The 25172-nt window shown below is 44.2% G+C and overlaps 1 protein-coding gene across 2 annotated transcripts in view; it reads left to right on the top strand.

The window, feature by feature from the left end:
• The window catches only part of CDK15 (cyclin-dependent kinase 15), a 71220-nt gene that overhangs the window by 20611 nt on the left and 25437 nt on the right, over nucleotides 1–25172 (top strand). For both annotated transcript variants that reach the window (XM_006756236.2, XM_015559103.1), the window contains exons 7-10: nucleotides 3839–3962; nucleotides 5480–5600; nucleotides 8903–8996; nucleotides 15463–15526. In XM_006756236.2, the coding sequence (XP_006756299.1) occupies nucleotides 3839–3962; nucleotides 5480–5600; nucleotides 8903–8996; nucleotides 15463–15526 (403 nt within the window). The remainder of the gene's footprint in view (nucleotides 1–3838; nucleotides 3963–5479; nucleotides 5601–8902; nucleotides 8997–15462; nucleotides 15527–25172) is intronic.

Genomic DNA, 25172 nt, shown 5'->3' with positions numbered 1-25172 from the left:
AACCTTCTTGTAGTTTCTGAACAATTAAAGAGCAGGAGAGAGAGAGAGGGAGAGAGAGAGAGAGAGAGAGGGAGAGAGAGAGAGAGAGAGAGAGAGAGAGAGAGAGAGGAGAAAAGAGGAATGTGGATCTTAGAGGAAAAAAGTGAGTTAAGTTTTGGACATTTTGAGTTTGATGTGATTATAGGATGTCCAAGTGAACTTCAGATTATTTGGGCCTAAAGTTCAAGAGAGAGTCTGAGTTGGAGATAAAGATTTTGAAATCTGCAGAGTACAGTTGTTAATTGAGTCAGTTAGTAGATAAAATGGCTAAGGGGGCGTGTGTGGAGTGATAAGAGAAGGTCCAAAATGGAGCCCTAAGGAATTTAAATATATTAGAGATCAGTAGAGGAAGTGGATAGAACCCATAAAAAAAAAGGCTTCAGAGAAGTAGAAGTAGGAGAAAAATTATAAGATTGTGTTACCAAGGAAGAGCTTCAGGAAGGTCAACAGTTCCAAATGCTGCCAAGAGAAGGAATGAGAGGTATCCATTGGATTTCCATAGCGAAAGGCATTGGTGACCATGGTAAAACAACAACAACACCTAATGAATGACATGATCAAAATAGTTGCTTATGATGGCAAGACCTACTGTGTTATCATGGAGTGAGGGGCTGAAGCTGCCTGGAGAAGCAGACCACTGGAGGTCAGCTTGCCATGTTCACACGGGCACTGATGTCAAGGGAGCAACAGCTGTGATCTCGAGAGAATGATGCAGGGTGGTGGGTGTGTGGGTGAGGGTGACAAGAGGATGATGTAGCTGGATGGCAAGAAAGTCTAAGCAACAGGGGTTTTTACTTAAGGGTAGAGAAGGAATGGTTTTGAAGTGGGATTGAGGAGTCAGGAGGCAGCTGACCCCCACCCCCCTGCGATCAGATGTCGGAGTGAGCTGTAGAAAAGCTAGCATCCACCTACGAACGCTATAAAGGAGCAGTGAGCTCAAGGTCCCATTGAAGGAAAGGAGCCGGAAGAAAATCCATCAGAGCTTGCGTTGTAGAGAGTTTTAAATCCAGGATTGAGGCGTGAAGAGTGAGCAGTGAAAAGGTTTGGGACAGGAAGGAACCATGGATTACGTGAAAGGAAGCACAGAGCAATACAGAGATGAGCTTACGGGAGGGAAAAGGAATAGTCCGAGAGGCTTATATTTTGAGTAGTGACCACAGAAGACATGGTGGGAACCGCCTGGGATTTAACAAACCCCAGGGATCCCTGGTGAGTGGAGCACTCGGGCTTCCCTGCAGGACTTGGCTGACTCATCTGATTGTGTTTTGAGGGATTCCAGCCCAGATGGCAGTAGCCCAAATGAATTACATTTTGTTCCCAAGAGCCTCTCTGTGTTGGAAACAGAACTCACCCCTGAGGTACAGGAAGCCTCTCTGGAAAGAGTCAGCCACGATCTGGCTTGATGTGGACTGAGAAAAAGCACCACCCAATTGGGTCGTTATCAGTGAAGCTTCAGCAGGGCTGAGGGGAGACTCCAGGCTGGAAAGGACTGAAGAGTGAGTGGGTGGTGAGCTTCGTCAGCACACGCCGCCGCTTGGAGAAGGGTGGCTGAGGGACCCCATGCCTGACCACCATGGGTGCTTTACTGTGTACACAAGCTTGCAGACAGAGACATGGAGCCGAGGAGGAAGGACTGGGAGCAAGAAGGTGGGAGGCGGGTGTGACTAATTAGTGAGAACAGCCTCTCCTTGGGACATGAAAGGCACCTCAGCCCGGCCCTCCCTCAGAGAAGCTCTGGGGCTGACTCAGCCCGCCCACTCCCTTTCCCTGTCATGTTTTGACTTTCTGTCTTTTCTCCGGCTTCCCAGGCTGGTGTAGTGGAGTCAGGCACGTCTGAATTTGAGCTGTGGCCCTGACTCTTTCTAGACATGTTTCAAAGTTTCCTTTTTTTCTTACCTGTGAAGTGAGGGCAAGCATACCTTCCTCACAGGGGTGTATTGGGGATTGATGACAAAAGGTGGCAGGCATTCCATAAACGGTATTTTCCCTCTCTTCCTTCTTCTGTCTCTCCCTCGCTGATCTCCATCTTTCTGTCTTCTGTCGCTCACCTGCCTCCATCTCCCTCTCTCCTATACTGTCCCATTGAAAAACATCGACTGTGGCAATGTATCTTTCAGCTGGGATTTCAGTTGGATTTTTTTTTATATTGTCTTTTCCATAAACATTATAACCAATTGGGGGGTTTAAATGATGGTATAAGAATTTTGTGTTTCGGTAGCGTAGTGGTTTGATGAGTGGAAAAGTAAATAGTGTGTGTGTTTGAAGCACGAAGAAAATAAAGCCTTGGGAAGGTTCATAGGACCAGTGAACATTTGAAGTAGGAGTCTCAAGAAGTTTTTTTTAAAATATATATATATTTTTATTGATTTCAGAGAGGAAGAGAGAGAGATAGAAACATCAATGGTGAGAGGGAATCATTGATCGGCTGCCTCCTGCACACCCCACCCTGGGGAGCAAGCCTGCAACCCAGGCATGTATCCCCCTACCGCAATCGAGCCTGGGACCCTTCAGTCCGCAGGCCAACTCTATCCACTGAGCAAAACTGGCTAGGGCTCAAGAAATTGTTAACATTCCTAAATGGCTTATGAAACTGATGTGGGATCTGCATCGAACCCACACGGCCACAGAGTGCTGTGGTAGGTAACCCCCACAAGGCTCCTGCTTCAGTCAGACCAGGCTGCTCATGAACTTGGCTCCAGTGTGTCCAAGTCATGGTGAGATCAGTACAGGTCCTAGCGTCTCTGCAGTTCCTAGTTTCCAAGGTGTGGTGGGAAAGTGGATTCATCCACGCAGCTCTGTGTCTGCTATTTTGCCTGCGTTCACAGGAAGCCTGGGGCGGGTCCTTTCTTTTCTAAACTGTCAGAACATGTTTGCAGTTGGCATTGGTCTTTGTAAACACTAATTGTTGGTATTTGAATTCTCAATTGCCAGGGGCGCTGGAAAATAGCAAAAGACACTTGGAAAATGGAGCATTCTTTTTCCCCTTAAACTTCTATAATGGTGGGGATCTAAAAATGTCTGGTTACTGTGCCTTATAACCATGTGCAACATTTAAAATTTGGGGCCCTGAATGTATTTTTTTCTGTTGTTTCCCTTTCTCTCTTCTTTCTTCTCTCTGCTATTTATTCCTCAGTCTCTTTTGATTTTTTTTTTGGGGGGGGGGGGCGGTCGTCTAATTTCTTTTGGTCGCTCTTCCCTCTTAATCTCTACTGTATATTTCCTTATTTTCAACTTTCAACCTAAGACTTTAAAAATAGGTTTAGAAAGATAATGGTCCCTTTCTTTCCTTTTACTATCTAAGGATACGTTTCCCAGTCTGGCCTCCTTGTGTTGTGTTTTTAAAAGGCTTTCATATCAGAGAGCTTGGGAAATGTAAGCAGTTGTAAACCTTAGAATATCATTTCCAGGTCAACTTTGATCTTACATGCCAAGTTTGTCGGTGGGGAAAAAAAAAAATTTAAATCTCTCAAATCTAAATCAATAACTAGTGTTCCAAGAGAAACTTCAAAGTTTCACTCTAGATTTTAAGGAAGGGTAATTCCTTCGATACCAAAGACATGAGATGTCAGGGAAATCCAGAATCCCTTTGTTTAGGACATGGTCTACTTACTTGTACTTTCTTACCCCTCTGAATAGAAAATCTCCTTTTTCTTTTCTTTTCTTTCTTCCTTTCTTTCTTTTGTTTTTTAATCTCTCAAGAGACACTTTTACTATATTCTACGGATGACTGTTTTTGATTTAGAGGAGAAATCCACACAGTGGCTCCAATCTGTTTAGATAAGGTGTTCATTCCTTCCAGCTTTTCATGTTTCAACTTTTGCGGGGCCTGGCGTACATCCACCACCAACACGTTCTTCACAGGGACCTGAAACCTCAGAACATTCTCATCAGTCACCTGGGAGAGCTCAAGCTGGCTGACTTTGGTAAGCTGCCCCTCGAGTCTCTTTCTGGGCTGTGAACAATGATGCTTTTGTGTACACGTGTTTAAAGCATCGACGAGTCCTGGCCTTTGAAAAGTTGAGGCTCAGGGAGAGCAATGCTCCGTGAGGATATCAAACTACCACATAGGAAGTGCGAGGCAAGACATGGAGAGATTGGCAGCTCTCTAGGATCATATCAAGCTCCAGTCTGGTCAGATCCTAAAACTTGGGCACACCTACTGGTCTACTGCCTTTTTTGATATAGAGACATTTGTAGAGTGAACTGTACTTGGTAGGTTTCTGTAAATTTGGGTGGAGAGACAGAGTCTATCAGAGTAGATTGAGGATATCCCAGAATGACAGGATCAAGCCCCAGATTGTTGGATAGACTCTTCTTGCTGATTTCTCCTGAGCATTACTGTATCTTTCCATTTTAGCACTTATCACAGTTTATAATCACACACACACACTCACACACACACACTCATTTGTGTGACAATTTTGACTCCTCCACTAGACTATGGGCATTATGCTGGCAGCCTGGGTCCATTTTTGCTTAATGTTGTATCCCTAGTGCCTGGCACCATAGTAAGTGCTCAACAAATATTAGTTGAAGAGCTGGTTCCGTGTGAGCTGGGGAGCCGCTCTTACCTGTTTGCCAGATGTCAGATAGTTGTACTGTCACTGCAGCACTTTATTCTGAGATAGTAGCTTTCATCCCGGTATGTACGTAAACATTTAACAGACATTCATTTATCCAAGCCCCACACAGTGACTCATCTATTGAGTATTCTTCCGGCTGTAGATCTTGTGGTTCTGTGAGATCAGTGGCTGGCTGACAAAGTGCTCTCATTGTGCAGGGGAGCCCTTGAAAATGACTCATCTAAGGTCCTACCAAACTAACCAATTTGGATTAGCAACCCCCACCCTTTATCTAACTGGATATTCCTGGGCTGCAGAAATGGAGGGCGGCCATATTGGTTATAAAGTGAATTCTGTCGCTGTTACAGAGACCCAGAATTACAGAGGCAGAAACATGCTAGAAGCTTACTTACTCCCACATAATCGTCTGAGCTGAGAAGTCAGAATGTATCAGGTGGCACCCCGGTGCGTGGTGCACCCTCCTTCTGTCTGTGGCCCCCCGTCCCCAGGATGTTGCCCCAGGTGCATATTTCAAGATGGCTGCTGCCTCCTTCTTATTACAGCCGGGAGGAGGGAGATCTGGAAGCTCACACATCACTCCTGTTCGTATTGTGCAGGCAAGGTTTAGTCACTCATTACACTTAGCCGCCAGGAAGGCCACATCTAGCTGCAAAGTCAGCCAAACTTTGAGAAATGGACTTGATGAAGAAGTGCACAAGGATTAAGATAGTTGAGTAGCTTTATTAAAAGCACCCAGAGAGTGTGTGTTATTTTTAAATATTGTTTACTCGGCCAGCTAAACCCTCCCTGGTAGAATGTGGCACTGTGGCTCTCCAGATCCCAGGTCAATGAGTTCTGTGCTTCTCCCCTTTGGTCAGGTCTTGCTCGGGCCAAGTCCATTCCCAGCCAGACATACTCTTCAGAAGTTGTGACCCTCTGGTACCGCCCTCCTGATGCCTTGCTGGGAGCCACTGAATATTCCTCTGAGCTGGACATATGGTAAGAGCTAGTGCCCCCCAAATAGCAGTCACCCTACCCTTGAGGGTTACTTTATCATCTGTATTGCATTTAAAATAATAATTCTAATGATAATCACACTTGTCTACAGAAACATAAAATGCTTTCAAATACCTATCTCATTTGATTTTTCCAATCATTCTACAAGTTTTTACAGTTAAAGAAACTGAGACTCAGATCAGTCTTGCCCAACGCATCTGAATCCTATATTCTTTCTATCATGCCTCACCTCCTCGCTCTTCTCGTCAATCCTTTGTCTTTTCTCCTTGTCCTCAGAGAAACACACACACACTCCCAACACACTCCCAACACACACACACACACACACACACACACACACACACACACACACTTGTCTGTACATGCATGCTCACACATGTCCAAACGTAGTTCAGAGCCTGGTGGCAAAAGCATAATGACCAAGGATCAGGAGACCTGATTTTTATGCCAATTCTACTTCTAATCAGTTTCTCTGGATTCTGTTGTCTTGAAAAAGCCATGTATCCTCTTTATGTCTGTGTTTCTCTATTTTTAAAATGAGGGTAACAAACTCTCCCCTTGAGGGGTTAAATGGGATTGTAGTTCAAGTGTAAGAACAAGATAGATGGTGTCAAGTAGAAGCACATTGTTGGGGAGGCTCTTGGATTAAAGGGATGTGGTGATGAGTGTGGGCGCTCAGGCACTCCTCCTTCCTAGGGCAGTGGTGTTATGTTATCTAGACCTTATTCCTGAAATATCTCAGGCATGTGGTGACCACAGTCATAGGCACCTCCTAAAAGGTAAAAAAATACATGGACCTCTTTCAAGACCTTAGAAGGTCATATATAAACGGTAGGCCCTGTTTTTTTTTAAAAAAAAATCAATAATGGATTAAAAGCATTAGACAGTATCCTAAAAGGCTAAACTAAGCTTTAGATTTCCCAAAGAATTGAGAAAGGTTGCAGAAATTTTCCCCAGTGTATCTGGAGCATTGATTTCCTAATCCCCGGTGCTAGCACACACAGAGAAGGGTTAGGGCAGGAGCTGGAGACCATTGGATGGTGTTCACCAGCTCAGTTTCTGAGTTGGCTTATCTCATAGTTGACCATTGCTAGCAACCAAAATGATTTTAAACCATTTGACAGTTTTCCATTACTTCTAGTCTTCTCCACTTACTGTTTTTAAATTATACCTTTTATAGGGTGTCCCAAAATTCATGCAAGATTTGAATTTTGCGTGAACATTAACAACAACAAAAAATAAAAGCCTAATTTTACTTGGTTTATTGAATCAGATTCTAATATCTGTTGCCCTTTGATTTCAATCCTTTCAATTTGATAAGCATCACCAAGTACCAATTATGGCTCAGGAGCAGGGACAATGGAGACCAATGAAGACCATGGCTTTGCGTATGTGCCAGCAAAGCCGTGGAGGCCATTTACCCGATGTGCTATTCCATACATAACCCTCTCCTGTATACTTTATGAATCAATAAAAAATGTACAAATTTTAATTACAAACCTGTGTTTTCTATCAAAATTACTTCTTGCGTGAATTTTGGGAATATATATATCTGTCTCTAAACCAGACACAGGATAAAAATTATTCTTAAACTTGTTTATCAAGAAATCGTCTGCCTTGGCTGGTGTGGCTCAGTTGGGTAGAACATGACCTTGCACACCCCAGGGTTCGATTCCCCAACAGGTTTGACCCCAGAGAGGATGTGCTTGTGAGGCAACTGATTGCGGCGTTTCTCTCACACTGATGTTTCTCTGTTTCTCAGGTCAATAAAAACACATCCTTGGGTGAGGATTAAAAAAAGAAAAAAAGAAAAAGAATTCTGCTTTCTCCTACCCAAGTTAAAGTACATTAAATAGCGTGTGTCTACAGTCAGATGGAAAAAGTGAAAATTTACCACATGGGATAAATACATATGAATAATATTAAAGACCATATTTAATATGAATCTTTAATATATGATGATTTGTAATAAAATGCTTTACTTATATATCCTTTATCATGCCAGGCCAAAAAATGTCAAGCTGGTTCAGGGAGTTTGCAGAAGTGTATGTTATGGTGAAAGGGATTTGGAGCCAAAGTATTGGACTGTGGGGAGAACCTCTGTAATCTGTCCACTGAGCCGTTTTTATCGTCCAGAGACTATAAGAAGAAAAGTGTGCATTATTAGCCAAATAAACCACACTTCTTACTATCTCTCAACAACAACTCTCTCATTTGACTACATAGGAAAGGAAACATGTTTCACCCCATTTAACCTATTTTCAGACGCACACTCTTGCTGCAGCTTAAATCAGCATGCGGCTTACAGCCAGCAGCATCTTACCGTAGCCATCAGCCCGGCTGCTCTGTAGTTGCCATTGCACATGTGTGGACATCAAACGTGCCGGCGTCAGGCCTCGCAGCATGAGTGTCAGTGACTTGGAAGAATCTTGCTGACAGAAGAGCCCCCCCCCACCCCCCTCCCTCCCCCAAGAACCAAACGGTTGTGGAAAGAGAGTGAATCAGACGTGTTTAGCAACATTCTTTAAGCAGGAGTCACCTCTGTAAAAAGGTGACATAGAAGTAGGCTATGTAACTGCAAGGTCAGCTTGGGAGCCCAGCACCAGTGACTGTTAGTTCTTTAATGGATTATTTTAAGACATGCTGTGTCATCAAACTCCTGATGTCGAGGGCGATACCACGGATAAACATAGACATCAAAGAGTCCGAGTCAAATGCTGAATCTGGAAAAAAAGTTTCAGGAACACCTAAACCAATGTCTTTCACTTGATGTTCCAGTTTTTGCATGCACAAGTACGACATATGATGGAATAATCTGCCTAATTAAGGGTATAGCAGCCCTTTCAATAGGTATAAAGGCCACATTCTGAGCATGTCGTAGTTTAACTCACAGGTGTTTTGTTTCTTAATAGCACACACAATAGTGGTGCCTCTTACAATGACAGCAGCTTAGGTTCAGTGGAAGAGAGCGTTCAGTTTGGAGGTTTAGAACTTTCCCCTCCTCTCATAAAATGGACAGTTAATGAGCTTGGATGAGCCAGAATGTTTGCTCCCTATACTGTGTTCCTAAATGCTGGCTGCATTCCAGCTTAACAAAAAGCTGCAGGCAGTTCTTATTTTTTGGTTGACAAAGGGACTTTTATTTTTTTGCCCAAGATTTTATAATAGCATGTGGCCTCTATTTCACTGTCCCCAAAATATTTCCTGGGAGGGGAAATGCTAGTAGTTCAGTTTTGCAGGTCTGGTTTCCTTGAAACGGTCTGTTGACTCATTTCTTTTGCTAGGGGTGCCGGCTGCATCTTTATTGAAATGTTCCAGGGTCAACCTTTGTTTCCTGGGGTTACCAGCATCTTTGAACAGCTGGAGAAGATCTGGGAGGTAAGAGAAGAATTCCTTTTAGGAAGAAGAAATATCTGCATTTCAAACTTTAAATCAAATTTGCCTTTGAGACGAATGACGCAGTCCATCTGCTTTGAGATATGAAGCTCCATGTTAAGGTCATGGAGACTGTGGTATTTGCAACAGTGTAAGTACCTTGGGAACGAGTGTCCAGAAACCCCTGATGTCCTGTAACATCCCATGAATCCACCTGCGCCCTATTACTATAGACTCGGTTTCTTGGGGCGATTTCTGCCGTTCCTACTTAAGCACATTTCTGCCTGGCCACCCCCAGCTCGAATTCTACCATATGTCTGGCCCTGAATTTTTGTCAACTGAAGACAAGGCACTAAATTGTCATAGAACTCCCATGGAAACGAAGGTCTCGCATGTTCGTGGGAGAGAAATACAGTATTTATCATGTTCTTCCAAAACCAAATGCCTAAGCTGTTAAGGTGCTTTTGCATGTGTGGTTCCATTCCTTTTATTCTTAAGTTTATTTTTAATTATGATTTACATTCCATATTATTTTGTATTAGTTTCAGGTGTACAGCATAGTGGTTAGACAATCATATACTTTATAAAGTGATTTCCCTGGTAATTCCAGTACTCACCCAGCACCATACATGGTTATTGACTACATTTCCTGTGCTGCACTTTACATCTCCATAACTCTCTTGTAGCTACCAATTTGTACTTCTTAATCCCTTCACCTTTGTCACCCAGTTCCCCCAAACTCCTCCCCTTTGGCAACTATCAGTCTGTTCTCTGTGTCTCTGAGTCTGTTTCAATTTTGTTTGCTCATTTAGTTTGATCTTTAGACTCCACATACAAGTGAAATCATATGGTATTTGTGTTTCTCTGACTGATTTATGTCATTTAGCATAATACCCTACAGGTTCATCCATGCTGTCATAAATGGTAAGATGTTATTCTTTTATATAGCCAAGTAATATTCCACTGCCTATCCACTCTCTATTGATAGACACTTGGGCTGCTTCCATATCTTTTTTAAAAATTTATCTTTATTGTTGAAAGTATTACAGATGTCCCTTTTTTCTCCCATTGACCGCCCCACCCCACCCTCCCAGGCCTTCATCTCACTATTGTCTGTGTCTATGGGTTATGCCTATATACAGAAATCTCTCCCCACCCACCACCCACCCCTGCCTTCCCTCTGAGATTCTGTTCCATTCTTCTTTGTCTCTGGATCTATTTTGCTTCCATACCTTGGCTATTGTAAATAACACTGCAGTGAACATAGGGGTGCATGTATTCTTTCAAATTAGTGTTTTGAATTTCTTTGGATATGTACCCAGAAGTGGGGTCACTGAGTCATAGGGCAGTTCCATTTTTACTTTTTTGAAGAACCTCCATGCTGCTTTTCATAGTGGCTGCACCAATCTGCAATCCCACCAATAGTGCATGAGGTTTCCCTTTTCTCCACATCCTTGCCAAAAGTTGTTTGTTGATTTTCTGATGATACCCATTCTGACAGGTGTGATGTGATATCTCATTGTGTGTTTTTTAAATATATTTTTATTGATTTCTGAGAGGAAGGGAGAGGGAGAGGGAGAGAAACATCAATGATTAGAGAAAATCATTGATTGGCTGCCTCCTGTACGCCCCCTACTGGGGACCAAGCCCACAATCCGGGCATTTGCTCTGACCAGGAATCAAACTGTGACTGCCTGGTTCATAGGTCAACGCTCAACCATTGAGCCACACTGGCCATACTAGAAATTATCTTTAATACACACATAAAGGTGCGGAAAACTTTAGGGAACACTGGGGAAAGGGGAAAATAATTAGTTGCCAGTTCTGGAAAGTTATGGTCTCACCTCGATGAAGAAATTCTGTGCCAGTCTCATGCTAGAAATTCATGACCCAGAAGACACTGTCTTCTGGCTAAAATAAAATGTGCTTTGAGAAATTAAGACATTTTATAGAGATTAATTACTGCCATTAAAATTTTCTTTTTGATATATGGGGGCTATTATGGAGCAACATAGGAAATATTGATTTTCTTTTTTCTCCAAGCTCCACTGCAAGACAGATAAATGCTATTTCTCTTCAAACAGCATCACTGGTGCCAAAACATCGTCTAAGCTGGAGGCAGCTTAACATAATAATAGCTTTAAAGCCGTAAAACCAGGGTTTGAATTCTAGCGACTTTTTAGCTAAACAAATGTGGCCAGGCTGTGTAGCTCCTCTGAGCTTCAGTTTGCTCACTTGTTAAATGGGGCTGGCGGTCATGACTTCCTAGCCTTCTGTCAAAATTCCATAAGGTCAGATGCATAGCAAGTTTCCTGTGCCAAAAGTGCTCAAGAAATATCTGCTGCCTTTCCCTGTCAGATAAATTATTATTGTAGAGATGTTTCAATCACCCAAGTGCAGAAAAGCCGTTCCTGGTATACAGCCTCATTGTTCCTCCATGTGGTCTTATTTCTTGTCCACAATAGAGGAAGTACTTAGATATCACAGAACAGAAAGAATGGGCTAGACCAGGGGCAGGCAAACTTTTTGACTCGAGGGCCACAGTGGGTTCTTAAACTGGACCGGAGGGCCGGAACAAAAGCGTGGATGGAGTGTTTGTGTGAACTAATATAAATTCAAAGTAAACATCATTACATAAAAGGGTACGGTCTTTTTTTTTTTTTTTTTAGTTTTATTCATTTCAAACGGGCCGGATCTGGCCCGCGGGCCGTAGTTTGCCCACGGCTGGGCTAGACATTTCCCAGGACCCGATGGCTCTCTAGTTGTTGGTTCAAGTTTCCAGGACTGGCCTCGCTGACTGACACTGGCCATCTGAAGATGTGTTTGGTAATTCAGTAAGTGAAAGAATTTGCACTTGAACCTGGACATTAAGTACCAAAACAAACATGTCTTAACAGCAAAAACAAACATGTCTTGACAAATAGTTCCTGCCCAGAAAGCCATGTTCATGTCAACCATTGTCTTTATCACACTGCAGTCAACCAACGGGGCTTTATTTTGACATTTATGACAACTCATTGCAAATTTAAACCAAGTGACCATATTAGAAATACCACTGGCCTGCAGTCAGAGGACGTGAGTTCTGATCCCAGCTCTAACTTCAAGTTATGAGGGAGAGCAACTCATATCACTGACCTCCCTGGGTTTCCAGCGTCATACATGTTACAGAGGCTCCTCAACCTATGGCAGGTTATCTCCCCGTAAACCCATCATAAGCTGAAAATGTCATAAATCAAACCATAGTAAGTCCGGGACCACTTGTATTTGATTTTCTGATTCCATGAAGTTGTGACTTCTTTGAACAAGAAGAATCTTGTAGCTCCCATCATTTAAAATCATAATATTCTTCTCTGTTTATCTGATTCCACCACCCACCCAGGTAGTTTTTATCAAGTTTGTCAACTTGCATAGCTCATTGTTGACTTTTGATCTGTACTGACCAAGGATACAGCTCCATAGTGCCTCACCATACTTTGTGAGCAGCAGGAGGTCAGATTCATTATGTCTCGTTCCTACCTGGTCCTGTCGAAGGAGGACAATGGTTTTGTCATCGTTGACATTTATCCCACCTGTAGCTCCACACTGTGGGGACAAGGTGGAAAAGTCACCCCATTCAGCAGTGTGTTGTCTCTCTGCTACTACATCTCAGGCGGGTTAGAAACGTAAACATTACAAATAGTTCCTGAACTTATGTTTTACTAAACGTGGTCTACCGAAATGAGAATAGGAAATCCATTTCCAGTCTACGAGAGTGGATGTAGGAATGGCTTCTTTGAAAGCAATGTGTCCATTCTAAATCTCCCTGTCTCTACACACAACCTTCCTCTAGATTTATCCTGAGGTCTCGCTGTTAGGAATAAAGACATTATGAGACGTCCTGAATTTTTCTTTTCCTTCTTTCTGAAGTGTGTGTGTGTGTGTGTGTGTGTGTGTGTGTGTGTTCACATCTGAATAGCTGTCACTGGCTTTGCTTTCTGGGACCTAATTCTTTCAATAAGCAGTTTTAGCAAATAATCCCAGCTGTGGTTCTAAAATCAGAATAAAACAAACTATGCAGACCTTGAATCCATTAATCAAAATGCCTTCAGTTTCCATTCCAACAAAGGCAGAAAACAGCCCCTGCAGCCCACTGTTTTCAAATATAGCACTCACTAGCTGCCTTTTTAGGAGCCTTGAGGGAGGGCGTAAATCAACAATTTTTGGTTTTCAGTTTCCCAGACTGAAGTGGAGATTTAGTAATTTTCTCAAGTGAAAACAAATTTAATAACTTTCAAATAGAAACTCAGCATCAAATTTCCAAATAAAGGACATTGAATTTTGTTTAAACGTTTAAAATATCACGCTTACAGCTTTTAACACAATAAACATTATTGGTATCCATTTTGCTGATTTAATTAAACATAATGCAAAATAACCATTCTGGTAACTTTCGCCTCAGAAAAATATGGATGTGGTCGTTATTTATTTCCCTTATTGCTTTCTCTTCATTCTCTTTGCTTTCTTTTCATTGTACTTTGCCCATTAACGGAAGATGTGTGGCTATCTGCGAGTCACATCCACTGGCTTACGTGCACCTCTGTGCAATAAGCATCCAGTGCATACGATGGTAGGTTAAAAATGAGGAATTAGCTTCCCATCCTCCTGCCCACTCCTACAAAAGTAGAAGTAGTCCAGTTGGTTTTTCACAATGGATTCAGGACCTTTAGTGCTCCTTGGGCTCAGGTGGTTGATAGGAGATGCCTGTAATCCTCCCAGTAGCTTTTCAGCTTGTTTAGGGAATGGACCAAAGAAAGGAGATTTTGCTGTGCGGTGTGATTTTTCATTCTATGAAGGAAAAATAGCACTTTGGTGTCTTTTGTTCGAGGACAAGCTTAACAGGCACCACAAAATGTACTTTCCTGCCAGAGTCCTGGTCAGCAAGCCGGTGGGTATTAAGGTTCTGGGTTCCTCATTGATGATCATCAGCCACTTGTTGGGCAGTTGACTTCTTACTGTCTCTGTCCAGCATTTTACAAATGGATTCTGTAGCCTCTTTCTATAAGAAATGCTTCTAAGAAGAATTATATTGTAATGGTGTAATAAAAGCTATTAGTGTTTTACTAACATTTTATAAAAACAGTGTATTCTAGCTCCCAGATATAACTGACATTGGGCTTTTATGATTATCTTTTTTTAAAAAATGATAAGGTGATGCCTATATGGTAACTCAGAAACATCACCATCCCAAATCTGAAATGTTTTGTCGTTGTATTCCCAAGGACTGTTATTTTCCCATTAATTCAAAACTAGAGCTTTAATTTGGTAAGCCAAAGTACAAAGGAGGTTTTCTTTAGTGATGTTGTTACTATTACTACCCACCAGTTAAAATCCAAATACCAGACTCCAAGCTGTTGGGCCACAGAAAGCGCAAGCAAATGAGATGAATTTGGTAGAAAGGACTGGGGTTGGGCTGGGGATCATTTTTAGCCAACGTTCCACTGCCTCAAGGTCAGTAATCTGAACCCTTTTAATTTGAGCCTATTGTGGAACAGCTGAACGCCAGCCTGGGGCATAATGTAGGCTGCCAATGCCTCCTGTTGGATATATATATATAGTTCTCTAATGTAAGGCAAAGGGACATCCCTCCTGCTTCTTTATATCCCAGCTCCCAACATAGCATCCTAATGTATGTTGGTCATGCAATAGATATTTAATGATGAGGATATGACTTCAAGCAAGGCTGTATGATCTGCTTCAGAACAAGCGAGTTAGTGGAGACACAAGCTCAGGACCTATATTAGGATTCTCCAGAGAAACAAAGCCAATAGGATATCTAGAGATCTATAAGAGGAGATCTATTATTGGAATTGGCTTATGCAGTCATGGAAGCTGAAATATGCCACTTGCAAACTGGAGAACCAGGAAAGCCAGTGGTTCTGCTATAATTTAGTCCAAGGCCAAGGACCCGAGAACTGCGGGGGGCTGCCAGTGATAAATCTGAGTCTGAAGACCTGAGAGCCAGGGGCACTGAGGTTTGAGGGCAGGAGAAATCGGACATCCCAGCTCAAGAAGAGAGAGATCATGCCCTTCCTCCACCTTTTTGTTCCTCTTGGAGCCCTCAATGGGTTGAATGATGCTTCCCAGGTGGGTGAGGACGGGCCTCTACTCAGTCCACTGATTCAAATGCTAATCTCTCCCTGAAACATCTCCCAGGCACACCCAGAAAAGATGTTTTACCAGCTATCTGGGCGTCCCTTGCCCCAATCAAGTTCACCCATAAAATTAACCATAACAGGACCACAGGAATATACTAGTTTTGCCCATACAGCTACAAATAGGGAAACACAAAAGTTTCTTTCTTGGATACATCAGCTGGTGTAATGTGACCTACGTCTAATTCTTGCCTGATCTGTCCTTCATGTCTTCACACCTGCTCCATCCGCCTCACGTCTCTCCTAACTTCTCTCTGTCTTTCTTTGGCTTTGCGTAGGTGTTGGGAGTCCCTACCGAGGACACGTGGCCTGGAGTTTCCAAACTACCTAACTACAATCCAGGTAACATTTGATTTGAGCTTTGGAATGCTCTGGGATTAGCAGTGTGAGAGATTTAGGTACACAGTGTGTTCCATTGTTGTTAACTCAACAGTGGAGATAGGTCTAGACAAATTTTTAGGTTCTTGAATTCCCCGAATAATCCTTTTACGAGGAGGACACTGAAATAGTAGTTAAGGTTAGATTAGCTCTCAAGCTCTGTAAACCACAAGTAGCAAATGGAATGAGCATTTGAAATGACTGTTACTGTGGATTCCACATTCATTTCCAAATACACAAGTGCCAAAGGAAGCAACTACAAAGATAGTGTCACTTTTGAGCCCAGGGCTGTCATGGATTTCTGTGCTTCTACAACAGAGGGGGAGTAGAAACTCATTTGGCTCGTTAGGCCTTGGGCAGGACAGCTAAGATGTGTCTAGATTGTACAAGAGTTTACCAATTGGTCATTTTCTGTCATGTATTTGGTCCTCCAAGACTAGCTCGTAGGGTGGATATGGAAGTGTTAGAAGTGTTGTCCACGGGGGAGGTCTGTGAGGAATGGTCCCAAGACCATGGCAGAGGGGACAGATTAACCAGTTGTCACATCAAAGATCTAGAGACAGAAGGGCGGAGCCAAGCGGTGAGCTATAGGATGGAGGGATGTATCCGATGCTGGAGAAGCAAGAATGGCACATGAGAGCTGGACTCCTGCTGCCAGGATGGAAGGAGAGGTAGATATGTACAGAGAAGGACAGGTTAGGGTGAATGTGGCCCAAGTCACATTTTCTCGTCTTCATAGTCTTACAGTGCCCCATGACTAAAAGTGGATTTTTTTTCAAACTGTTGTCACTGTGAACATTGGTATGAGCTTATCCTGCAAGGGCTTCCTGAGAGCAAGACGCTGGAGAGGAATGGAAAAGGTGGTTAAAGAGAAAAACACTGGACAATGGAGGCTAGGGATGGTTTTCTTTCTTTCTGAAGCATCTACTATTTTTGCTCAAACAGCTATCCACGGGGATCAGAGATCTTGAACTAACTAGGATTAAGGAAACCTTATAGCAAGCTAAAGACAAACCATAAAGTCATTTCTGCTTTATGTGAATGGTCGTAGGCATTGCTAAATGGCTTTAGGGTCACTCACACATAGGTTACCATTTCTAAACATTTTGCTAGTTTGGCACCTGAGAAAAATGCTGCTGTCTGGCCACAGGGCCTTGCCTTTGGTCTGAGATAGAGAGAAAAAAGAACAGGCTTCTCGCGGAGACCGGGACCCAGGCTGCAATCGGTCCTCTCTCCTGTTGCCATGGTTTCTAGGAGAGTCTGGCTTTCGTCTTTTCCGACCCTGCCCATACCTCTCTTCACCCCGCCTATACGCTCTCCTCCAGGTGAAAATGGGACCCCACCCCCACCCCCAGTTTTCTGCAATGGGTGCAAGCAGAAGTTTAGGGTCACAGATGGGTTGTAGAAAACAATTTGGATAATGTTGACACAAAGCTGCCACAGTGAGCATGTGATGTTTCCCCAAACTTCAAACATTTGGGTTTCAGGTTGGTTCAGGCAATACACAGCTTCTCAGTACAGAAGGCCTTGTTGAGAACAACAATGATAGGAACTTGGCCAAATGGTCCCCTGCCAGATTCGGGACTAAATAAGGTAACTGGGGTTCCAATAGAACAGCAATTTTTTTTATTTCTGGAGAGAAAGCTCCAGATTCAGCATCAATGGGGTTCAGACTTTGCATTGTTTTTCTAGAAAGCGTTCAGTGTCATTCAAATGAGCCCAACCATTTTAAGCACCGACTCTCTGCTGTGCTGGGTGCTGGGTCCGTTCTTGGCTGTTTAAGAGCTTGGGTTTGTATTTCCTCATCCACACCCTTTCCCCAGCTCTCCTTCTGAGAGGCAGGATGCCCATGTGTGAGCCCTGTGTTCATGGGCTTGAGCAGTGAGTGGCTGTGGGCAGAGCTTGTGGAAGGACGAGAGTTATAGCCTTAGCCACAGCCAAGATGTAAACCCCTATCTGTACATCCTACCAGTCCAGCTTCTCTTGGGTCTGGGATCAATACCGTCAATGATTCAATCATAAGGACTATGTTTTAAAGGGGTCGTACACCTCTGCGTTCCAGGAACACCCCCTCTGTGAATCGACAAGTCTCTCTGAACCCCCTTCCCTAGCAACCACGCCCCCCTCTGAGCTGCTGTTGCTGCTTCATGCCCTTGTACTCCAATGACTAAGGGACCAGAAGAGGGGATGAGAGCCAGAAAAATGTCACCGAGCAGAAGTGTGGACACCATTCTGGATGAGCTTTCCATTGTTTCCCTTTCTGTTCTAAGTTGTAGTAAGGACCCCAAACTTTGAACTCAGCTGGCACCGCAATTTCGAGGGAGCCAAAGAGCTCAGAACTTGGCGAATCCTCCAGTTTCCATCTGCGCCCACTCTGCCATTTCCCGGCCATGTCTGGACTGTGTCTAGGAAGACAACACAGTCCCTCTGTGTGTAGGTTAACACAGACAAAACCCGGCCCGCTGGCAGATCTGTCTGAGCAGTTACCTGTCTTCTAGGGACACTGGTGAGCAGGGTTGCAGGTATTCTAGCCCTCAGTTCAGACTGTTGTGCCTGATTAAATCGGGGCAATGGAAGAGGTGCATAATTTTAGAGACTGGTCTCTCTCTCTCTCTCTCTCTCTCTCTACCTCTCTCTACCTTACTTCCTTCTTTTTTCCCTTTCCTTTCCTTCCTTCTTTGCTTCCTCCCTCCCTCCTTCCCTCCCTTTTTTTCTTCCTTCTTTCCTCCCCTCCTTCCTTCCTCTCCCCCACCCCCATTGTAAGCAAGCTGGCTGAGAACTCTGTGTCCTCTACTTCAAAGGGCCAGTTGTCTTATTTTGATGTGGGCAGATTAAGAAGTAGCCTTTGAAAAGTAGGCTTTCTTTCTTTTCTTTTTTTTTCTTTTTTGTTTAATCTTTTCTCCTGGGATAGCTTTCAGAGCAATATATCCAAGTGTCAGTGAGGGGGTTCTGACGAGCGTGGACTCCCAGACTCTCAGCAGGATCGTTCCCTAACAGAAATATAAAAGTGAAATATTAAAAACCCTGGGACGTGAACTCCATCTGCAGAGTAGCCAGTGTCTCGCCGGCTCGCACCCTGGGAAAAAAAGATCTCCTTGAAAAAAGAGGGAGGAGAAAAAAAGTGCTTTGAGTACGAGGTGTACAGGTTTAGTAGAGCATAGTAACATCCCCTCAAAGAAGTGGGTGTTGCTCTGTGACCCCCCAAAATGCTCCTCCTTTGACTCAGCCGCCAGAACACTCACCCTCCCCTGGCAACACACCCCCTTTTCACATGCTAACCGAGGCGCCTGTGATTGGCTGAACAATGAGCTGGTCACACTTGCTCAGGGCCTGCCAGCCTTCACACAATTAGCCAAGACACATTAATCAAACTGGCGGGAGCTGGGGCTGTGCTGGCCTCCTGCGGTGGGGGAAGGGGGCAGTTTTGTGATCCTTAATAAGAGTCCGCAGGAAGCAATGGTAAAGGACAGCAGCTACAGGGGATTCTCTCAGAAAGTCTAAAAAGGGGAAAACCCCAACGGATGCCGTAACTGTGAAGCGCTGGGCTTGTGGCACAGAAGATCCCAGAAGCTTAGAGCAAACTGGATATTGGTCTTGGCTAACATCTGCTAATGCACGACAGTAGTGTGAATGGAAAGGGTGGGCCCCTGTGGACATTTCTACAAAGTTCCCTTTCCCCCTGCCCCAAGAAAAAAATAATTCAGGAGTCCCTTTCCTTTTGAGCCTCAAGTACGTTAGGTCCAACTGGAACCAATAGGAGTAAAGCACAGATAAAAAGTAGAGAACTATTTAGAATCAATAAGAGAAGGTATTAACCAATAAGGAGTTTTGTTCTAAATGAAGTATTTGGAGGCCATTAAAAATAGTTAATTTTGAGATTAAAAAATAAGTTAATAATTGTGCTTTAAAAAAAAAATCCTTACCTGAGGATATGTATATTGATGGGAGAGAGAGAGAGAGAGAGAGAGAGAGAGAGAGAGAGAGAGAGAGAGAGGAGAAAGAGAGAAAGGGAGAGAGAGAGGTGAGAGAGAAACAGTGACTCCAGTATGTGCTCCGACCAGAATCCAACCTGCAGCCTCCGGTATGACGCTCCAACCAGCTAAGCCATACCAGCCAGGGCCACATTTGTGTGTTTCATCTTCTGGCTTTTCCAAATTTCCTCTACATAGGTTTTCCAATGGCAATCTAGAGCTCATAAGATCGTACCTTAGAGACGGGTTTGCCACGGAATTGTGTAAGGCTTTTAAAAAAGACTCAACCAAATATTTAGACATTTCTCAGCTAAAGTAAACAGAGGCCTCACTGCCCTGGAGGTTGCCCGTCGCCATCTCATTAGAAGCAGAGATCCTGTGATAAAGAGAAACTTTGTCCCTGCCACATGATTGCAGCCAGTTGTGGTTTTTAATGTGTCATTGATAGTTTCATCCAGCGTCTTTTGCTCCGCTCAAAGGGTCTGCCGTGGCTCTGTTTGCTTCCTTAAACACGGTTTCTGAAAGCACTCACGCTGTGTGAGCGCAAATCCTAGCATTAATGTACTGCTGGGTTCATTTCACCACACTCAAAAGCGCCGAGTTTAAATCCCTCTCAATTCCATTTGGGGCACCAGAAGACTTTATCCTTCTTCACTAATGGTTCCAAGTTTACATCTAGATCCTGGGGTCAAGGACAGGAGAGGATTTAGAAATAACAGTGCATGACATTAGGCGATGCATTTGCCAAATTGGCAATTAGTTCCTGATGTGCGTGCAAGGCATCTCATTCCTGTCTCTTTGATGCTCGTTCCCATTGAGAAGGGAATGGAGTCCGCAGAGGCCTTCAGACTTTTAAAGGAATATCTGCTGAAAATCATGCCTGATTTGTGGCATGAGCTCAGCAGCGGGGACGCATCCGGGATTACCCGGTCCTCCCAGCCCCGGGGAAGAAGGCTGCACAGGGAGAGATTTTCCACTCAAGGAACTCAGTAGAGATCTAAAGGCAGGAAAGCGGTACTGAAAGCCCTACAGGGACGCAGACTCCGAAGGGCTGTGGGCATAGGCAATGGAGCCTGCTCACACCTCGTCCTTTTCAGTACGCCTGCTTTTTCAACCTTTGACCACCAGGTGGAAGCAAGAAATAACAGGGGCGGAAATTACAGACAGGCTGACACCAGACAGCATGATCGGCGAGCTACTCTAGCCTTTCTCTCGGAATGTTTCCTTTTGACCTGAAATCCAGTGAAGCTTTGCCTCGTCGGTCACTACGGTGGGACAGATGATGATTAAAATCTAAAATGACCCTTGTCTCTATTGGGATGCTAAAGAGCTACCATGCTTTGGGCTCAAAGGGTTTTGAGCAAGTCTCTGTGTGTTTGTTGTGATTGGCATCCACTCAGTCACCCGACCTGTTAGCCAAGGGAGTTATGGAGATATTCAGTGGGCTGGACCAGGGGGCAGGCACTGGGGAGGGAGGTTTTAACAAGAGCATCAACTCTCCCATGGACGGGCAAGTCCAAGCTCCACCTTGTATTTTCTGGAGGAAGTTACTTATTCCCCAGTTCCCTAATCTGAAAAATGGGGACAACCCTATCATTGGAAAAGTGTTCCCTGTGTGCCAAGCACAGGGCATACATAATGGCTAGTCCTTCCTCCTGCCTGCCAGGGCCCATGCTGGTGGGAGTACGAAGCCAAAACATTCTTCCCGGTCCCCACAGAAGCATTTCTGAATGGGCAGGGGGCAGTCCACAGCCAAATCTTGTTCTCCTTCCACTAACCACGTTGTATACCTGAGTCTCATTTTGCAGGGCCATTCTGAGAAATAAGTGAAATTATTCATCTACATCTGCCATGAGACCTAATTTTTTTTTTGAGATATAATTGATATATAACATCCTAGTTGTTTTAGGTGTACAACATGATGACTTGATTTATGTATATAGTGTGGCACGGTCGCCATACTAAGTCTAGTGAACATCAGTCGCCACACATGGTGCCTTTTAGTGGGTTCTCAAGCAAAGCATGTGGTCGTTCTGTTTTCTACACCGTGTGGAGGTGCATTGAGCTGTGACTCGGTGACAGATGTGTGAGAGCTGGTGCCATGCCTCTCTCTTGATGTTTTGCTCCCTTGCATTCTGGCTTCCTTCTAGATGTCAGGCTCCAGAACTGGCTCCAGAACTGAGTTTTGTTTTTGCTTGCTTGGGGCTAAACAGTGTTTGAATTTGCACACCCTAAGAGCTGACCTTCAGTTTCCAAACACCGACCTAAGTCAGTTTTGAGGGCCTGTTGAAGCTGACTGCTGGTGAAGGCTCCATTCTGCTTCTCTCCCTGCCCCGAGCTGTGGTGAGATGCCTGTCCACTCTATGGCCTCGGGCCTCTTCCCTGGGAGGGCCCTTAGTATCTACATGCTACGTAATGGGTACCAGTAAGGGCGACTAAATCACAGATAACAGTAGTGTCATCATTATTGATTTCTAGAGTGCTGAAGTTTTCTACAGAGCACACCTGACCCCTTTTAGTGTTTCTAGTATTTTACACATGGCCTCTAACTGGCACATAAAGTCACTAACTATATGTTAAACCAGAGGCCTGGTGCACGAATTCGTGCACAGGTGGGGTCCCTCGGCCTGACCAGCAATAGGGGCTGATCAGGGTTATCTTGCCCAGTCCTGACTGGGGCCGATGGGATCGGCTGGCTGGGGAGGGACTGCGGGAGGGCTCCAGGGCATGTCCAGCCCTCTTGCCCAGTCCTGATTGGCTGGACCCAACCAGCAAGCTAACCTACCGGAGCGTCTGCCCCCTGGTGGTCAGTGCGTGTCATACTGACCAATCAGTCAGACACTTAGCATATTACGCTTTTATTATATAGGATGAAATCAATGACTAGAAGTTAGAGAACCTGGGTTTTAGTTCCCATTGTACTCTCTAAATGTCCTGTTCTGGCCCAATTGGTATGGCTCAGTGGTTGAGCATCGACCTATGAACCAGGAGGTCACAGTTCAATTCCTAGTCAGTGCACATGCTCGGGTTGCAGGATTGATCCCCAGAAGAGGGTATGCAGGAGGCAGCCAATCAGTGATTCTCTCTCATCATTGATGTTTCTGTCTCTCTCTCCCTCCCTTCCTCTCTGAAATAAATAAAAACATAAATAAAGACCTGTTCTGCCTGCTTTGCCGAGAAAGCATATGTAACTTACCATTCACCTTATTACTGGATAATAATAACCACTGTTGTTAAGCACTAACTATGAGTTAGGCACTTTACATACACTGTTCTACTCTGACTGACAACAGCCCTATCAGATGGGGACAGTGTTCTCATCCCAACTGTATAGAGGAGAGAGCTGAGGCTTAGGGAGATGTGTGTGTTGCCTAGAGTCACCTCGCCAGGGAGGGGGTGACCCAGAACATCCAGGTCTGTTGGACTCCAAGGCAGCGCTCTGACAGTTTGCCACATTACCTTCCAGCCATCAAAGGGCAACTATAATGATTTGGTAACGGAACAAAGACCCAGACTGGGGACCAGCTCAGAACACTTTTCCAGGTCCATTTCTAAATGATTATGTCCTTCCACCCCGACTGGATTTTGGAATCTGTGAGATTGGCGACATGCTTCTGGATTGTGCTGTGAGTGGAGTTCCTACCCTGAGACTCCAGCAGCAGCCCCACCCCCACCCCTTGCTCCAGCTAATGAAGCCACTGGCGCTCTCCAAGCTGTGAACCCTGATTGGGCTCATTACCATTGCACTCTGAGCACTGCCCAAAGCCCCTGGGGAGTTACTATTAACATCTTTATTAACCCGTCCCCCAAACCAGTCAGTGAAATTCATTTAGATACACAGCCCACTTTGATCTTCATTAATAGTCTCTTCCAGTTTCTACATTTATTTTTAGTTTTCTCATCTTTAATTTATTTGGTGGCAATTATTAGTTTTTATTGAGGGGGACTAGATGATCTTAAAGTAGTTAAGATGAGGAAAAATTGCAAATGAGTGAAAGCAAGTGAAAAAAATTTTTTTTCAAGTTACACCCTGCTATGTTCCTTCCTAGTTTAAGAAAAGGAGCCTTAAGTTTCTGAATATCATGGAACTAGCTCAAGCAGGAGGCTCCTTCCCCACCTTCCTGGCCAGCGCCTGTGTCCCTGATCTCTGTAAGACACAGAGCAGGATGCACAGGTGGGCTTTCTTCAGTTACTTTTTTGCACTTTAAGAATAAGGTTTAGTAAATTTATTTCATTTTAATTTTTTATCCAAGCATCAATTTTTCATCCATTCAACAAATATTGTTGAATGCTAGGTATTGGGACTGGGAGATTAAAAAATAAATAAGACATCGATACCTGCCTTCAAGGCACACAGTCTGGAGGGGAAATATAAACAACACAATGTGGAAAGTATTGATATAGCCACATCCCCTGGGAACCTCTAGGAAGACAAGGAAAAAGGCCCCTTGGTTTGTCTGGGGAATTCGGGGGCTGTTTGAGAGAAAGGGATGAGCTGGGTCTCAAAGACAACCAAGTGGGCTTTCCCCAGGTGAACAAGGGGAAAGGGCATTCCAGACAAAGGACATTGACACAGAGGACTAAGAAAGCAGGTTTATGTGGTAATGTGCCAAGCAGGTAAACTGCTCAGGGAAGCTAGAACGTTGGTTTTGTGGTGGGACATTGCTATAGATTGACCTAGAAGGGTGAATGGGGACTAGATGGGGAAGTGCTTTGTAATCACCCCAAGGATTTGGGCTTGACTAGTAAACAAAGAGAGCCATTGGATGATTGTTCGCAGGATTTAAATTTGAGAAGAACTTGCTTGGAGACTATATGTCGAATCAGTTGGCCAGAAGCAATGTGGCAATGCCCTAGATTCTCAAGACAAATAGAAGGTCTCAACTAGAGCCATGGCAAAGGATGAGGAACGGAGCGGACAAACCTGCAGACCATCTGGGAGGCAGAGTGAGGGGGAAGTTGTAACTGGTTGGAGTTGAGTTGTGAAGGGAAAACCCGTTTGCAGTGGGCAAGAGAATGAGAGCTCCACTCACTGTCGCAGGAAATAAAGGGGGAGAGGCATAGATTTGTGAAGAAGGTAATACATAGAAGGTTTGGATATTCTGAGTTTAAGATATCTGTGAAGCCACCAAGTGGAGATATCAGAAAGCAGTTAGGAATACAAGCCTGTGATTACAAGAGTCCAATCTAGAAATACAAAATGGAAGTCATCTGCTTAAAGTGGTATGTGAAACCCCAGATGTGAATTCATTTGCCCAAGGGAGAGTGTGTAGAGAAAGAAAACTATGATGGAACCCTGGGGAACCAGTACTGAGGATCAGCCAGAGGGGAAGGGGTCTTTGGAAGCTGAGAAGGAATAGCCAGAGGGGCTGGGGAAGACCAGGAGATGACGAGGATGATGATGATGATGATGATGATAAGGGTAATGTGCCGCAGAAATTGTATGGCCATAAGTTCTTTGGGGGTATGAAAAGTTTCATTTCTGCGTATCCTCACTGCTGAGCACAGTGCCTTCCTGGGGTAACCCTTAAACATTTTTGAGACTACAGGGGAATGGTAAATGTTGTCAAATGATGCATTATTAAATACCGTAAACACCGAATGGCATGGTCAAGCTATAGCTCCAACATCATTTGCGG

The sequence above is a fragment of the Myotis davidii genome, unplaced genomic scaffold (genome assembly GCF_000327345.1).
Source record: "Myotis davidii unplaced genomic scaffold, ASM32734v1 scaffold914, whole genome shotgun sequence".
NCBI lineage: Eukaryota > Metazoa > Chordata > Mammalia > Chiroptera > Vespertilionidae > Myotis > Myotis davidii.
Note: the sequence above shows the minus strand (reverse complement) of the source record. Positions and strands in the feature narration are given on the sequence as shown.